General features: G+C 34.6%; 3 protein-coding genes and 1 pseudogene across 3 annotated transcripts; 2 read left to right on the forward strand and 2 right to left on the reverse strand.

Moving 5' to 3' along the window:
- The first annotated feature begins 2,195 nt into the window (after positions 1–2,195).
- On the forward strand, positions 2,196–5,557 carry LOC145575819 (farnesyl pyrophosphate synthase 1-like; annotated as a pseudogene).
- A 1,167-nt stretch (positions 5,558–6,724) lies between these two features.
- LOC145575023 (uncharacterized) lies at positions 6,725–10,303 on the forward strand. Its single transcript, XM_081632945.1, has 8 exons — positions 6,725–6,833; positions 7,282–7,442; positions 8,041–8,147; positions 8,294–8,335; positions 8,453–8,540; positions 9,384–9,480; positions 9,738–9,844; positions 9,938–10,303. Exons 2-8 carry the CDS (start codon positions 7,312–7,314, stop codon positions 10,059–10,061), a joined length of 696 nt encoding a protein of 231 aa, XP_081489071.1. The 5' UTR covers positions 6,725–6,833; positions 7,282–7,311; the 3' UTR covers positions 10,062–10,303.
- A 365-nt stretch (positions 10,304–10,668) lies between these two features.
- LOC145575022 (uncharacterized) lies at positions 10,669–13,609 on the reverse strand. The gene is made up of 2 exons (XM_081632944.1): positions 11,685–13,609; positions 10,669–11,150 (listed from the first exon to the last, which is right to left on the reverse strand). The coding sequence occupies exons 1-2, from the start codon at positions 13,524–13,526 to the stop codon at positions 11,040–11,042; spliced, it is 1,953 nt and encodes a 650-aa protein (XP_081489070.1). The 5' UTR covers positions 13,527–13,609; the 3' UTR covers positions 10,669–11,039.
- A 666-nt stretch (positions 13,610–14,275) lies between these two features.
- On the reverse strand, positions 14,276–17,406 carry LOC145575820 (uncharacterized). The gene is made up of 3 exons (XM_081633617.1): positions 17,173–17,406; positions 14,708–16,678; positions 14,276–14,308 (listed from the first exon to the last, which is right to left on the reverse strand). Exons 1-3 carry the CDS (start codon positions 17,404–17,406, stop codon positions 14,276–14,278), a joined length of 2,238 nt encoding a protein of 745 aa, XP_081489743.1.
- Positions 17,407–17,874: the final 468 nt, after the last annotated feature.

A 17,874-nucleotide genomic window follows, 5' to 3' on the forward strand; every position in this document is an offset into this window, starting at 1 on the left:
TCCGATGAACAACACAGCTTCCCCATTACCACCACAAAGGCAACCTAAAGCCTTTCACTAGCTAAATTATTGCTTTATTTTTCTCTTGAATTATGTTTGCTAAGAACATAATAACATTGTGAACTCAATATGTTTGTTCTTTTAATTAGTCTACCCCTCAAACTCAAGTTGCCTATAATTTAATTAAAATTTTATTTGTTTCCAAAAATGTCATTTTCATGAGCTTATTATAATTTGGGAGTTGGATTAAATAATTTCATTTTTGTACTAACTTACTAGGCTTCACATGTATTTAGACTATAGTAGCACATACTATTATATTTATATGGTAGTTAGTTGCACCTAAGTCTTCCATCCAGCATAGAACTAGTCTTTTTTTTTTAAAAAAAAAAAAAGTAATTTACGAAGTAACTAATTATTGAATATTTGATTTATTAATAATAATGTTTGAGATGGGTGGTGGGAAGACTAGACTAGTTGATGAATGAATTTAATTAGATGTAGAAATTAGAATAATAATATATCCACTTCATCATATTAGATTATTAGTAGCTAGGAATATACAAAGAAGCTCCCATGCATGTATGCTAATTTATCCTCAAGCGAAAGGACTACAACCACCACCACACTCTCAAAAAAAAAAAAAAAAAAAAAAAAAAAAAGGTTGTAACAACGTGTACAAACACACAAAAGGGCCAACTTTTCGAATTGAGATTCTTTTTTGTGGACGGGTCCATTTTTAGCTAGATAACAGGTTGATCGGGGAGAAAACATTTGCATTGTTTTAGAGTTGATCGAAATCTAGTTTGAATATCAAACTTACTCAATATACGTCTAAGCTGAAACCAAACTTACTCTTTTTTTAAAGAGAGAAACTGCCTTTTAAATAGCCTAACTAATTTAAAACCAAATTTGACAAAAATGACCTATTATTGCTACTAAATATAATTTTTTGTGAGAAACTACATTTTTAAGAAAAATTTGGCAAGAATTTTTTGTTTTTCTATTTTGCAAGAAGGTACCACTTGTCCGATTCAGGCCTGCATAATTATTGGGAAGATTAACCCAACATATCTTAATGTTTGTGTGTAGTACGTGTAATTAAGGCTCTGTTGATTTTCTAACATGTTGTGGTCTGCTCTGCTCTACTAAGCCTTGCTCTACTTATTATAAATATATTGCTCCTTGCTCTACTTATTATAAATATATTGCTATACTGACACCTGCTCTGCTCTGAAACTCAAAAGAACAAGGCCTAACTTGTGATTTTGACATTAGAATTGGCAAAGAAGTGCTTTTCATGGATTGTCATCGCATTGTAAAAATGTACTTAGAGAAGGATGGAACAAACTCATTAGAAAATCCAATAACTTTAGTATAAGAGACGATCTTAGTGGAACGAAGGGATTATTAGATGACATGCATTTTGCTTCTTAAATGTTGCTTAAAAAGTGGGATGGATGATGAAAACCGCTTCACAAACAAGCTAAAGCCACGTTTTCTTTCTTAACCAAGCAATGGTATGATCAGTTTGAATGAAACTATGAAATTGTTAACAGTTAAGTCAACTGATGCCACGTGAAGTCAAGTTCCTTTGGCTTTGCTTGAAATGCAATCAGCTACAAACTAGGATATACAAACAGTCGAGCACATTTCATATAGTACAAGAAAATTTTGTAATCAATTATTGCTTGATAGATTAACTGACTAGATTAAAAACTATTGTGTTGGTTAAAGTTAACTTGACATTCAAGATTTAGGGTCAAATTCCGCCATCAAGTTAGTACTAATTATTGTATATCCGCCATAAATAATAGAGTATTATATACTTTGTATATTCCTAAGCTTCAAACATTAGTTTAAGCTTTTGATTGAGTTGGTACCCTACCATGGTATCGAAACTAACATGACATAAAGGTCACCTTATTACAACAAAACTACCTACCGCCAACACTCGAAATGAGTCATTCAAACTCCGTAGGAACTTCCTCTTTCTCCCCTCCTTCTCAAAAATGAAGGCATTTAATTAAGAAAGGGAAGGAGTAAGAAACACACTTAGCTAGCAACTCAGCAAGTTAAGAAGAGTAGAAGACATAAACGTTGACATTTTACAAAACACCAAGACATTAAAGTTTTTTCTTGTTCTTGTTGCAGGTTAAGTGTTTGTTGCATAGAAAGACGAAAGAAAAAGAAAAATGAGCGATAATTTGAGGACAAAGTTTCTTGATGTTTACCAAATCCTTAAATCTGAACTCATGAATGATCCTGCTTTTGATGGGATTGACATTTCTCGAAAATGGGTTGACCATGCGTTCAATGATTTCTACTTAGTTTTCTTGGTATTATTTTCTTCCTTTATTTAGTTTTCATATATGTTTACACTTTCTTAATTTTTTGGAATTTATATTGGTACATTAATCTCTTTTACATTTGATTTATATTGGTACATTAATCCCTTTTACATTTGTTCAACTACTAATCTCCTTTATAAACATTCAAAACAAATCAAGAATTTGTGACTAGATAATAGTACATTTAACCTGTATCAGTTAAAACACGTACAATTATGCATATATACTACAAAGTACATGATTCATCATAGTTAAGTTAGTTTCATTTGTTTTTTTTTTTTTTTTTTTTTTTTTTTTTTTTTTTTTTTTTTTTTTTTTTGGTAAGAAGAAGCTAAGGGATCACCTAAGGCATGTGTGGGGAATCGATCTCTCAAATGAGTCGCGTAAGATTTGATCCATAGACCACAGGGGATCTGGGGTAAGGAGCGAAACCACTATCCCACTACCTCAACCTCAACTGATTAGTGTTAAAGTTCTTTTGTGAGTTCTCTTGATAGAAAAAGATGAATTATTTATGAAATGTGCATGTTGTTTTGATTTATATTTCCATTCTAGTATTGCTTCTAAATCATACCAGGCCAAAGTATTGATAGTGTTCAAATTAAGGCTTGAGTTAGATACCAAATCATATTCCTATATATAATGCTTGAACACAGATAATAAAAAGATTGAATGAATATATTGAGCAGAAATCTATGTCTGATATTCTGCACCGTTTTTCAGGTGCTGGAGCAGGACAGCTCAGGAGGTAAGGAACCTATAAAAATCTATGTCTTAACTACTGCAACAATTTCTGTGAACTTTCTTTGCCTTGATATAATGTCTCTATAAATTTGTTAGCTCACGAATTGTTTTCGATTCTTTTGACCTGCAGAGAAGTTAAGCCGAGGGATTTCTGTTCTTGACAGCTACAAGCTCTTGAAAGATGGAAAAGAACTGACTGATGATGAAATCTTTCTTGCTTCTGCACTTGGATGGTGTATAGAATGGGTACATAGACATAAACTATGCCTCGCGTATGTATGTGCCGTTGTATAATAATCACTCAATACTTTCAGAGGCTAGACTAACTAAAATTTGTTTTTTTTAGCTTCAATCATATTTCCTCCTTCTTGGTGAATTTTTGGAAAAGCATCATACAATGAGAGATCGGTCTTTATGGTTCAAAGATCCAAAGGTGTGTATATATCCTAGGTTACATTCAGTCTTCTTAAGAAGGCATTAGCCGAATGTTCTTACCCCTTTCAGATTCGCATGATGGCTGCTCACGGTGGTATAATACTTCGACATCAAATTCAAAGAGTTCTCAAGAAGCATTTCAGAAATAAGAAGTATTATGTGGAATTGTTGGATTTGTTCAATGAGGTAATTTTATGGTGCTTTGATTTGTTGCAGTTACAAACAATTGTTGCAACATGTTAAATTAATACAAACTACGCGGATATATTTATCCTGTCCTGTGTATTACAGGTTGAGTTTCAGACTGCATATGGACAAATGAACAATCTGCTCACTACTTTAGAAGAAGAAAAAGATGTGTCAAAATATTCATTGGATCTGTTAGTAGAGCTAAACCTTTTTTCTGTTATGTATTATAACTTTTACATAAATTTAACTGCTCTTGTATATAATTAATGTTTCTATGTTCATTTCCCCTGATGTAGTCACCGTCGAATTGTTCAGTACAAAACTACTAGCTACTCATTCTATCTATCTGTAAGTTTGAATCTTAAATTCATGTTATCTCCTAAACTGTTCATAAGACGTATTTATGCAACGTTCTTGTTTTTGATTAAATTCTTTCAATCTTATAAGTTATCACTATAACTCTAAGTAATGCAGGTGTAAGTTTTTTCCTTAGAGTTTGTTTAAGTTTTTATACTGCATACTCAGTCCTTAGTAACATGATTCGGTATACTTCAGCTCCCCTTTAGCACTTTGAGCTGTTGCTACGCTGCACCACTTATGCCTTTGCCAACTGGCTTCCTGAGCTGCAAAATACAGAATTTTTCAATTGCATATCTTGGAAGAGTAGAATGTACTGCGTATGTGATAAATGCATCAAGCCTCATATAAATGGCTAACATACATACCATTATAAGTATGTACATGACCTTAGTTGATTGAAGTCGAAAACTGTCAAACTGAATTGTTTATACTACCTTCGTGTAAGACCTAAGTTATAATTGACCATTTTTGAGCTAAGTTAATATAAGCTTCATTGTGGTGATCCTTGATCCCTTTTTTTTTTTTTTTTTTTTTTTTTTTTTTTAATTCGATTAGGAGGTAATTTATTACTGATCCTGGTTTAATGTGGCATGTTTCCTTAAACTTACAGGTTGCATGTGCTTTACTTATGTCTGAAGAAAATCTTGATGATCATCTTGATGCTAAAAGCATTCTAATTGACATAGGAAATTATTTCCAAGTTCAGGTTAGTTGTAGTTTTTACAACATTTTTTTTCGAATCTCCATGTGGAGCAGGAAGAGAGAATGTGTATAAATTCAAACACAAGCTAGTTCGACAAATAATACAGACATCATTATTTCTGATAGGTCTATTTGTGTTAAATTTTAAAAATTTGATGCTCTATTTCTTCTGTTGTAGGCTGACTATCTTAATTGTTTTGGAGAACCTGAAAATGGCAAGGTGAGCAAGGGTGCAAACTAACTGCTACTGCATTCTTAAAATGTCATACGTCTGTTTATTTGAGTTTCTTATATGATATGCTTTACACTTTAGACTGGAACTGATATTGAAGAATTTAAGTGTTCGTGGTTGGTTGTGAAAGCTGTAGAACTCTGTAATGATGAACAGAAAAAAGTCTTAATTGTAAGTTATGATCGCGCATTCTTGATACAGTACTGTGACAGTTTCATCATTCTGTTTACTCAATTCTTGCATATAAATTTGGTATTCAGGAAAACTATGGCAAACAAGATCCTGCTTGTGTGGCAAAAGTTAAGGAACTCTACAATGAGCTCAATCTTCAGGTTAGTTATTTGATTTCTTGTTTGTTTTTTCTTCTCTGCGTTCCTTTTCTGTCATTTCCTGAGCTTTGTAACATCCTATATAGGGTGCATATGTCGAGTATGAGATGCAGAACTATGTACGGTTGATCACATCCATTGATGCATATCCTAGCGTGGCAGTGCAAGCAATTCTGAAGTCATTCTTGGCCGAAGTATACAGCAAGAGGGCATAGCTAAAAGTCATTCTCTATTTTCACCCTTCCTAAATACTAGTTCTGTAACTAGGGCTTTAAAAATTTTCTACTTGGTTGTTGTATACTCAATTATGCATATCTTTTTGGTAATGAAATTTGAATGTAACCAACATAAGATGATATATGACTTATATCTCTGGCATATATTACAGGGGTACGTAACTGCATATCTGGAGGAGAAAATACCACTAATAAAGCATACAAGTGCATAATTAAGTTACTAATTACTGATCTAATTTGCATATATTTTATTTATGGTGAAAAGATACAAGGACAAAAAGAAATATTAACTACAAGTAAAAGATTTTATTGTTGTTGAAAGTAACACAACTAAACAAATGAAAGCCTATTTTATGTGACCAATTTCAACATTGTCATAGGCACGGCTATGCACACAATTGATCTTTGAAATAAATAATCTCTAGTCATTTTGAGTTATTATGATGAAAATAAGTTAATAAAATTGTTTACATTTAACAATGTTGAAGAGAACATACCCCTTAATGATGACCATGAATTAATTTGATTGTGGTTCTTTGATTGATGCAAAACATATATAATTTTTCAAAGGTGAATACATGGTTCATTCTCTAAAAAAGAATAGAAGTGAATGTGTATTAAAGATTTTTCGAGAGCATTAATGATTTAAAAGTGAATCAAGTTGAAACTCACATGAGAATTGATAAAACTCAATATTTTACTTATAACCTAGCTTTTATCAAAAAATTCAAGCTCGACTATAATAGAGTCCGTTCAACCAAACGTAGGATAAAGAATCAACCCAATCCAAATTACTCATTAAGTTGGGATACATCTGGGCCATTAAAATCGTGTAATTATTAAAGGTTTAACTTTGCCACTTGCTGATGGATTTTTTTTAACTCCGTCAAAGATAAATCAGTAGTAAACGAACTTCTCTTGATTGCACCATGCACCCATAATTAGTACGGAGTACTTATAAAGTATACATCGAGATTAATGTGGTCATATTATTGTATTGTCATTGTGAAAATGTGGTCTAAATTAACATATTAGTATAAATAGTGTAAAAGACAAACTATTGCAAGTACGGAGTATACGAAAAGTAAAAATAAAAATACGTAGTATATAAATACGGTATTCTAGTAAATAAAAGCGCTCTTAAAATTGATTTTCGCATCCATATATTTCATTCCAGAAGTTCGTCTTCTTCAGCTGTTCTTCTATTCCCACAAATCAAATTCAAGCGACTAGGAATTTTGTTATTTTTTCTCAGGTATTAAACTAATTCCTTGAAAAAATTTCAATTCGAATTTTTTATATATATATGCTTGATATTCAATTTCCGTTTCTCTTGGAATCATAATTTGGTAATCTAATCTCAATTCTAGGGTTTATTTCGCTGATTTTATATTAATTATACATCTTTTGCAAATTATTTCCATATATTTTGCTGAATTTGTATGAAATTTTCCCTCTATTTTGCTGCAGGGGTAGTGATTTTGGTTGAAATCTAGGGTTTTGGGGATTGTTGATTAGAGTTATAGAACTTGATGTCTTTTTGGGGGGAGTCTTGTTTTGGTGAATTTTCGATTCTGCAAGTCAAATTATTGGTTTTTCGAGTGTAGATTGATTATGTTAAGCTGTGAGAAAATTAGCTGATTTCTTGGTGAAGTTGGGAAATTGTGTTATCTTCGTTTTGGTAAATTTGGGTGTTTTTGCAGCTTTTGATTTGTAGGTGATTACTACAAAGAATGACGACTGCGGCTAGACCTACATGGGCACCTGCCAAGGGTGGCAATGAGCAAGGTGGTACGAGGATTTTTGGCCCGTCTCAAAAGTATTCTTCCAGGGATCTTGCAGCTCATACAAATTTGAAGCCCAGGTATTAATTTACTTGTTTTGATTTACCTTGTTTGATATAGGCAGGCAGTTAGCAAGGGATAAATACACCCTCTTCTGGCTTTAATTGTCACATTAATAATATAAGCTATACGATTAGTGTGACTAGTAATATTAAATGATGGGAGCATATGAATTACATATATGCTTAGTGTGATAGCTTTCTGTTGCTTGACCCTTAAGTATATTTGTAGTTGAGCTACTTGACTGAGCTGATTAAACCATGGTTTTGTGTTCTTATTGCTGTGTGATTGTGTAAGCTTAATGCCATTAATAAATTCTAAGGGTGAATTAGGTGTCTGTGATTGTTGTTTGCTTTATGATCCAGTATTCTTGTGTGGCATGTGGACAGAGTTATAGTCTTAGTATATGTGAATAGCAGGATCTCCAGATGCTTTATGATATTGTTGATTGACATATTCAATTTAGGTTAAGACAATAATAGTTTGCTCCGAGACGATAATGCTACTTCCTTGTAGCCTGCCCATGTGATGTGTTGCAGTTACTTTTAAAATATGTGCGTGCAATGATCTACTTCGCACTGCCCCCCTAATCCTGCCAAGTTTCTGGTTTTAATACAGGAAGGATGGACAGGACACCCAGGATGAACTTCAGAAGAGGGACCTTCGTGAAGAACTTGAAGAGCGTGAACGAAGGCATTTTTCATCTAAAGACAAGTCTTTTGGTGGTAAGAAAGTTTGAGAATGATAGACGTCAGAATCAGTTTGGTTCTTAACCATTGCTAATACTACTGTTTCTCAAGGAGTGTCTTTCTGCTTGATTGAATTATTTTCACTTGTCCACTTTCTTGATTTTGTTACCTGTGGTATGCAGAGGATAGAGATCGTAGAAAAGGAGGCCATCTTCTTCTAGAAGGTAGGTGCTGCCTATGTTTATTTGTTTGTTTTTAATTAATAGTTTTCCATTTTATTATGAATTTGATATTATGGATTAGTGGGCCAAAATTATTGTTGTGGGCAATATTACCTGCAGGTTCAAAGAGGGATTTTGAAGACCGTATCATTCCTAGAAGTGTAGATGCTGATGACTCTGATGTGGATGTAAAAAGTGATGATGAAAGGTTAGACAAACTTCTTGTTTTGATGTTTCTTCTTTTGTCTTCAATAGTTCAACTCGCTTACATTTCTATTTATGATGTTATACAAACTAGTCTGTCTGCTTGTATGTTATTTTTTCTTTCTTTGTGCTCATATATTGCACATGTTGAATGGGGGTGAAAAAAAATACTTGTATGAATCTATTATAAGCTTCAAATGATGCTTTAAGATTTCCAATGCGAACACACAGATCATATGCCTCTACATCATATATTAGTTCCATTTGCATCTCTTTTGATGAGGGTATAGATTGTTGCACAAAGTACTGTGAATATGCATTGTCGATTGCAAAACCAAATTAAAGAAGTCGTGATAGGTGCAAAGAAATGAACTGTTATTCCATTGTGTTTAAGTTGAACGTATCAGGTTTAGATTTTTTGCGGTAGACAAGCTGGTGAATATGTGGATCAATCACTTTTAAGAATTCATGATAGTTGCAAAGAAATGAAATGTTTTTCCATTGTTTTCAAGTTGAAGTTATCTGGTATAGTATTTTTTTTTCATGGTTTTGAATTTCTCTCTGCCTATGATGTGTATAATGTGGCAAGAATGGTAAAAACTTCATTCAAAGTGCTAAACCTGAATAAAGCGGTTGCTTCAGCTCTTGATCAAGACTCTTAGTACTTGGCAACGTAAATGACTGGATTTTGATTCGAAGTTATTCCTTCAAAAGTTCAAAGATATGTGCAGAGCTATTAGACAGTTTTCTACAAAAACCATATTGATTGTTCAGTTTTTTTTCCTGTTCTTGTATGAGAGATCTGTTTTTACATGCTGGTTTATGTGCTAACTTCCTCTGTTTTCAGTGACGATGATGAGGATGATGATGAAGATGAAACTGAAGCACTTTTGGCGGAGCTTGAACAAATAAAGAAGGAAAGGGCTGAAGAGAAAATGCGAAAGGTGTGACCGTTAAACCTTGAACCAGTTTTTATACATGTCCTTAGTTCCACTTTCAATGCTTATTTTTTTTATGCTTATTTTTGAGCCTTTGTTTTTCCTTTAATTTACCCTTTTATAGTTTTTTTCTTCATTTTCTCTTTTATAGTTTTTTCTTTTCATTTTCGAGCCTTCGTCAATTTCTGGTAATGTTTAATAGTGTAATGCAACTTTTGACTGAATTGATATTGACTATACATTTGTTATTATGCTCTTTGCAGGATCGACAACAGCAAGAGGAAGAATTGAAAAACAAAGAAGCAGAACTTATGAGGGGAAACCCTCTAATTAATGTTAATACTCCAACTAACTTCAACGTTAAAAGAAGGTTAGCCTTGAAAATTCTAGCCAAGTACAAATGATGTGACTACTGGACTGACTGTTTCCTGATCTCCTAAGTTATCCTGTTTATGTGGTGCAGGTGGGATGATGATGTTGTGTTCAAGAATCAAGCACGTGGTGAGACGAAAGCAACTAAACGCTTCATTAATGATACCATCAGGAGTGATTTCCACAGGAAATTTTTACACAAGTACATGAAGTAAATTGCATTAGCCATTAGATGAAGAAACTACTTTCCTTGTATCCATCAAAATTTCTTGAAACAGAATGTCGTTATTACCCCGATAGTGCAAACTAAGGTTTATCTACTTGTTTGGATGAAAACTTGGTCCCCAGCTACTTCAATATGAATTCCATATTTGCTTATTGTACTCACGATTGAGCGGAACTTGTATAATTGTTTGTGCAAGTAGATTTAATCACTGAAAGAAAGAATTGACTAGTAGATGAACCCCTCTTATTACTCTGACCTAAATATAATTGTGTTTTTTTTTTTTTTTTTTTTTTTTGGCAGTTTGAAAATAATTTTTAAAATCATTTTGACTCGACTAGAGTCGATTTCTTAATAAAATTAATTTAGGAAATGTTTGGGCTACATGCAAATTTCAAACCTGAAAGCTTCAATCAATTATACACGTACCACAATATCAAATTCCTTTATTAATTTAGTTGATTCCAAAAAAAAAAAAAAGGTTTATAGTAGACAAGTAACATCGAGTAATTTCTTCTTGAGGGCTTGAGGCAACCCCTCCTGAAGCAAATTAAACATAATTAAAAATACATAAACACAACTTATCAACATTGGAAAACTTGTAAAACAATAATACATTTGTATTCTTATGATTTCTTTACAACATGAGTTTGGAAGGACCTCAATTCGAATGGCTTTAGCCTTTTAAGTACAGCAAAAATGGGAGACCTGAATACCACTCAAACTGTCAAAAATTGAAAACAGACTATAATATGAATAATACAAATTTACAAATGCACTGCCTTAAAATTACAACAACAATGATCGACACAGCTTTCAATCAAGTTGCCAAATAAATTATCCTCCCAAAAATGGTTCATATTTTCTGAGCAACGTGTTCCTGGAAATCATGTACTAGACAGACTGGTATGAGTAGATCAGCCATTGTTCATAACTGAGGGCGGTACTCAGATGGAATCTGAATTTGATTTTACTCACTACTCTTCTCCTTTGCTTCCATTGTTTCGTTCAGCACAAACTCAGCATACAAGTCTTTAAGGGCAATAACAACAGTTGTTATTAAAGGTCCCATTATTGCTCCCTGCATCACAGAAGAAACATTGATTCAGTATGAGAGAAATACCAATATTAACCACATAGGACTTGAAAGCAACATTTAAGCACCAAAACCTACAAGAAAAGATAACCCATCACGTTGGCACATTCACGAAAATTAAATCCATGTAAAGCCAACGAATCAGTAATGCGTAGATCAGTATTTCAAACTACTGCTGCAACTTTAATATGAAGTAGAATTGTAAATTATGTCTCTGACTCCTTTGATCACATTATCTTCACACGCCAGTTACCTCATTAGTAAAAGTTTCAAGCTACGGGTAACTTTCTACGACACAAAGACCTCCATGGTTCAAAAATCATATAATCGCTTAACACTGATGATCTTAAATTCAAAATACATTATGCAATTTATGGAAAACAAGATTCCCCAGCAGAAAATGCAACAGTCTGAGCTAATTGTGACAGTTGACATGCATATAACTGATGAGCAAGTTAGTAAGTCAGTAACAAGATATGAAGATGCATTAGAAGAATTCCACCCCGATTTTAGATTTACCTCAACAGCAGACGGAAACAACGCCACTCCACCAATAATGCTAAGCCCAGTAAGGTATGGACTATGACCTGGTATATCCTCCAGGATCTCAGAAGCCCCATAATCCAAGAGCACATTATGAATTACTGATAAACAAATTGCCAGTATGTATTTACCCTCTAATGCAAACTGTACAGCAGCAGGGACAGTTGCTACAAATGGCGGGAAAAGGGGCAACAAAGGACTAATGAATGCAAGTAATGTGGACATATACAAGAAATGAATGGAGAACAGCCTAAACAGAAGCCAAGTTAAACAACCCTGAACAAAAGCAATCTCAGCAGTTGCAAGCATAACCCCGGAAATTGCCTTATCAATAACTTCAACACACCGTGTTCTAGTTGCATTCGAGACAGGAAGCAATTGCATCACTTGCTCAGTAACACCTCCAGAATCCGATGTAATAAGGTAGTACAAAACCCAAAAGAACACCATTGATTGTGAAATAAAGTTAATAAAACCTGCAGCTCCAGAGACGATTGACCCAACAATAGTAAACATAAACTTAGCACCTCCACCAAGAACAGACTTACTACTCGAAAACACACGTTGTCCAACATCGAGTCCTTGCACAGCAAAACCCTTCACCTTCTCAACCAAATCAACTCGACTAGCAATTAGCTCCCTAGCAATAGCATCAATATCAGTATAAATATCCCACCACTCTCGATCCTTAAACTTCATCCTCAAACTTATAAGCTTCTCAGCATAAGGAGAAGGCGACATCAACTCAGTAGACCGGCCAGTTGCATTAGCCGGCTTAATCACATAATGCTTAATACCGGCCACAAACTCCGTCATATTATACTGCATTGCCAACCCATCAATCTGTTCTGAAACCGTGTCATAAAACTTAGTAGTATACCTATCAACCATCCCAGGAACATCATTCTCTTCCATCCATTTCTTAAACCCAATTCTTTCAGCATAATTACTTTCCTCTACATGAGATTTCAACCCGAAAACGGCATCCCTCCCTTCCACCCCAATCTTATACGAAAAGAAAATAACACAAGCTAAGAACCCAACAATCATCACAACAATCAAACCAATTGCAACAATAGTTTCCAATCTCTTCAAAATTCCACGACTAAAGAAAGCACTAACCCTACTTCTCCTAAAACTCTGACTTCTAAAACTAGAAACAGCATCCATTGTAGAATCAACACTATTAGCCCTAAACAAAAACCCAAACCCTAAAATCCCAATTGCCCCAAAAACCCCAAATCGTTCATAAACCAAAACAAAAATGCTAAAAGACAACAACCACCTTAACCACCGGAAAAACCCACTTCTCCGGCGACGATTCCGGCGACGTTCATCAGAATCCGACTTCTTCTCCTTCCTTTTGAACACAAGCTCTCGGATCTCAACGATTGTACCAACGAAAACCCGGAAAATCGAAACGGGTATTGCGAGAATCGTTTCGGTAAAACCCTTTTGCAATGGATCTTTCCAGAACAAAACTAGGGTTCGTTGAATCCCACGTAAAGGAATTGAGCAAAGGATGGCCCATTGAAGGGGGCGAAGGTAGCCTTCGAGGAGCCGGAAAACGCCGTAAACGGTGAGGAGAGAGAAAAGGAGGAAGGCGTGTGCCATGGCTATGTACATGGCTAGCCGCACTTGGGGGTCGCCGGAGAGAGATGAATGAGACGGCGGCGGCGCGTGGGAGTCACGCGCCGCCGTAGACGGTGGTGGGGAGGTGGGTTTTCGGAGAGATGCTGATCGGAACATGTCTTGCCAAGGTGGGGTGGAGGAGGAAGAAGAAGGGTCGTTTGGGTCTGAATATGGGACAAGTTCCATTTAGGAAAGATGGTGATCAAATTGGTAGAATGATTGAATTTTTTTGATGGAGAAATGAAAAAGGTAGGAGAGAGAAAATTAATATATTTTTTTTCCCAATTTAAGGGGTGGAATTTGATTGGGTGGATATAATAAAATGTTTAGAATATTGACGATTAATTTTTTTTTTTTTTTTTTTTTTTTTTTTTTGAGATTAATGTTTAGAATATTGAAGATTAATTAATTAATGATTTTCAGTTTTTTTTTTTCGTCTCATTTGCATTTAAGAAATTTTAAAGTTTTATAGCGCACGTTTTATATTTGATTATTAACATATTTAACAACGCATTGTAATTTATGTGAAAAAAAAAAGAATTTAACGAATTATCACATTCATATGAACAAGAACTATTCATAGGTAAAGTTTTTTACTCATGAAATTGAAGATTTTTAAAGGAAAATGTGAGAGTATTGTGTAATATGTTAATAGTGGAATTTTAATAATTTAAGAGGTTGGAAATTATTGATTACGGAAGAGACAAAAAGATTGGTTTTATTATGTGAGGAGTTGATAGAGGAGAGATTGGTTTGATTGTTTATTTTTTGGTGGGGGGAAGTGGTTGATGTAGATATTAGGCTTTGTTGAATATCTTATTATGATGTTTCGTTGTCTAAATTTATTAAGGGTTTAATCTAGTCTAATTATCTTTTTTCATAGTTAAGCTAACCTTCATCAATTAGTATATTTCAGAAAGCTAACATGCTCAAACTTAAGCATTCAGCAACTCAGCATCATATGTCAACTGTAATCACCACAAAATGCAAGAAAATAACTTACAAATAAGAGTACAATAACCCTTTTCCCCAAATAGTAAGCTGCAAAAATGTCAATTTTTGTAGAGTTAAGTTAGATAACTCCAGTTTATTATTGTTATACTATATTATCATATGATCATAGATTAACGTCATCTAGTCAATTTTGTTAATAGACAAAGTCTTGGAGGCGTATATTTAACAACTAAAATCAAGTTACATCAACTTAATTAAGTAAAATGATGAATCAAGCTACATGAATTAGCAAGTGAATCTTTTATCTACTCATTTTTTTTCATCATGATGTATTAAAAGTATGTATATATATTTGTTTCAAATTAAACAATAACCAATAACAGAATATGGAGAATTTGATCAGTATGTTTTACCTCTAATGCAGAAGGGAACAAAGTCATGCCTCCAATGATGCTAACACCAGTAAGATAGGTGCTATAACCGGGCACAGATTCTGCGATTTCGAATGCTCCAAAATCCAACACCAATATATGAGTTATGCAGAAGCTGATTGCCAAAAAATATCTTCCATCCAACACTAACTCTATAGCTCCGGGCAATGTCGGAAGCCAAGCAGGAAAAATTGGAAGCAAAGGGTTGATAAAAGCAAGCATAGCTGACATGTAAACAAAATGTACCGAAAATAGTCTATAAAGAAGCCAAGTGAAACACCCTTGAAAGAAGGCAATCTCTGCTGTTGCCAAAAGCACTCCTGATATAGCATTGTTTAAGGCCTCGACACATCGGTCTTTGACGGGTTTTTGGAGGGGAAGAACCTTCATTACTTGCTCAGTCACCCCACCAGAATCTGATGTCAGAAGGTAGTACAACACCCAGAAAAATACTACTGATTGTAGCAGAAATTGCATTATTCCTGCTGCTCCTGAGACCATTACATGTCCTATGTACAGCAGAAAATGTGCACTTCCATCTAAGAGGAACTTGCTGTTTGTCAGCACCCAGAACCATAAATCCATCCCTTGAGTTGCAAGGCATTTCGCCTTATTAAGAACCGGCTTTTCCATCAGATTTCTCAGCTTAAAGGTGTACTTTCTTGCCTGGGGAGGGCCAAAGAAAATGGATGAATTTTCAGGAAAATCATCAGTATATGGAGTGATGGCAAAATGCTTGATTACTTCTATGAATTCTGATAAGTTGTATTTATACGCGAATTTATCAATCTGCTGTAATAATGTCTCATAGCATTCAGAAGTGTACCAATCCATCAACTCCATTGCATGATTCTCCTGTATCCATTTCTTGATGAAGATGTTCTCTGCATAGTTGCTCTCTTCAATTTGGAATTTTAACGAAATCACTGCATCTTTTCCCTCGGCTCCAATTTGGTAAGTGAAGAACATCAAACCAGCTAAGCTTCCGATGATCATTCCGATAATTAGTCCTACTGCTAAGATTGTTTTCAGCCTGCTTAATATCCCTTGACTTATAACCCTGCTAATCTTTTCAAGATTAGGATTATTTACCTTGTTTTGTTGTGTACAAGTAGTGCTCCTTTGGCGAAAACTGTCACTTCTTAATGAAGAAACAGCGGAGATTGTTGAAGTTGAGAGATTCGAGCTGAGCATGAAGCCTAATCCAATGAGAGTAAAGGCCCCAAATCTTCCAATCTGCTCATAAGCAAACACAAAGAGACTGAACGAAACCAGCCTTCGGACCAACCTTATGAAGCCATTTTTCTCTGGCCTTACATCTTTGAGCTTATTCTCTCCATAGAAAACCCAAGAAAATACATCGCGAGCATCAATTATTGTTCCTGCAAAAGCTCGTAAAATTGCAACTGGTACTGCTAAAATTGCATCAGTTAGTCCTGCTTCAAGAGGCTCAGACCAGAACTCAACAAGGGTGTCTTGGATTCCCCTTAAAGGAATCGAGCAAAGGGATGCCCATATAATTGGTCGTATGTATTCTTCGAGTAATTTGGAGACTCCGTAGGATAGAGAAATCAGAACTGTGACTGCTGCTTGTCCTAAGGTAACATAGACTGCAACCCATATCCAAGCATCAGAAGCAAAACAACTTTTTTGCTTGGATTCTATCTTTTCAATAATTTTTTCTGAAGTCTCTGAAGTGCTTCCTGTAACATTTCTTTCATCAGTTGACACTTCTACGAAGTTAGAGTCTACTAGAATATCATGTCTTGCCTTCGCTGTAGCTGCTGCACTATCCTCGGTGATTGGATTTTGGTTTCGAGAAGATATATCAGGCCTGCTGAACGAAGCAGTCCGAAACATGACTTGCCAAGGGACAGATGAAGAGTTTTCTGAATTCAGGTTGAGGCTGCTGGAAGGATTATGATCTAGTGAATAAGAACGCAACCCACGAATCTGCAATTTTGCAAGGAATTATGCCTTTGGTTAGTGTTATGTTCCTTCTCAATTTGATCCTGGAGGTAAGACAAGGTACATGACTAAATACGAAGTTCTAGTCATGTAGAACTCATAGTTACCTCATCTAAGTGCAGTAAATATATCAAGTTTTCGACTTTTTTAAAAAGTTAAACCAATAGCTAGGAATAAATTCAGTATTTCAGAGAAATCAAACTACAAATGGTAGCTTGTTCTTGTAATTTGCTGTCAATTATCAATCCTAAACTAGTAGGCTTGCTTAGGCTCAATTTCGGTCTATATAGTTATGAGAGTTGTGTGTGTTTTCGGAACAGGACAGAAAAAGGGAATAGAAAGAAATTATTTAAGAAGTGATTAACATTTTGAATTCAAGGACATGTTGAGACTGAAGTCATTTAGATAGATGGAAAATAAGATCAGCCCTTTAAAGTGTTATGAACTCTTGTATATAATGTTAGCCTACAAAGATGTACCTCAGAAGAACATGAACTTCTGCCAGCTGCTTCTGGTACATGAATTGCGCTTAATCCTTGTGTTTGCATAGCATGATCCTTGGGAGATAGTACATGATCAGTTGTTTCAGTGTCAGAAAAAGGATCAGATTTAGGCACACGAAACGAGGCAGATTGAAACATCTCCCTCCATGGGACAGTACTGCTACATGACTCCATATATCTATTAGATACATTACAAGAATATGAGCCCATTTTTGGCTTGTTTTTTTAATTTTTTCTCAAGAAATTTGGGTGCTGTAGTTTTAGGATATTGTGGTAGTATATATATATACAGTACACAAGAAAAAATAATTTGTTCCGCCTACAATTTGACAAGATGATGTTTATCAAGAATTTTCCTTTTTGGATCTTACTAGGAAGTAAATGATTTTCATATGTTAAAAGTAGGTAGATCATTGTTTTCTCATACAGCTCTAAGATGGCCTAATTTATAGCAATACTACTTAATCATATTGCTTAATTACTATATCAGATTATGGAACACTTAGATGAACAAAAGATGATTAATCTTGTTACAAGTGGTCCGAATTTGACCTTGGCTGACTAATCTAGTTGATACTCACTATTTATATATACACATTAACACATGTTAAACATTAAAGAAGAGAAAAGAGTACGATCAACACAATAATTAGTTTGGTGGGCTACTCCATCTATTAT

Source organism: Chenopodium album, chromosome 13 (assembly GCF_948465745.1).
Source record: "Chenopodium album chromosome 13, dcCheAlbu1.1, whole genome shotgun sequence".
Taxonomy (NCBI): Eukaryota; Viridiplantae; Streptophyta; class Magnoliopsida; order Caryophyllales; family Amaranthaceae; genus Chenopodium; species Chenopodium album.

Coding starts and splice junctions, on each gene's coding strand:
- LOC145575820 (XM_081633617.1), bottom strand. CDS start 17,406: ATGGGCTCATATTCTTGTAATGTATCTAATAGATATATGGAGTCATGT. Junction 16,679..17,172: donor GAAGTTCATGTTCTTCTGAG/GTACATCTTTGT, acceptor GCAAAATTGCAG/ATTCGTGGGTTGCGTTCTTA. Junction 14,309..14,707: donor TGTTCCCTTCTGCATTAGAG/GTAAAACATACT, acceptor TGGTGATTACAG/TTGACATATGATGCTGAGTT.
- LOC145575023 (XM_081632945.1), top strand. CDS start 7,312: ATGACGACTGCGGCTAGACCTACATGGGCACCTGCCAAGGGTGGCAAT. Junction 8,541..9,383: donor GTAAAAAGTGATGATGAAAG/GTTAGACAAACT, acceptor CTCTGTTTTCAG/TGACGATGATGAGGATGATG. Junction 9,845..9,937: donor AACTTCAACGTTAAAAGAAG/GTTAGCCTTGAA, acceptor TATGTGGTGCAG/GTGGGATGATGATGTTGTGT.
- LOC145575022 (XM_081632944.1), bottom strand. CDS start 13,526: ATGGAACTTGTCCCATATTCAGACCCAAACGACCCTTCTTCTTCCTCC. Junction 11,151..11,684: donor TGTTTCCGTCTGCTGTTGAG/GTAAATCTAAAA, acceptor TCTGTGATGCAG/GGAGCAATAATGGGACCTTT.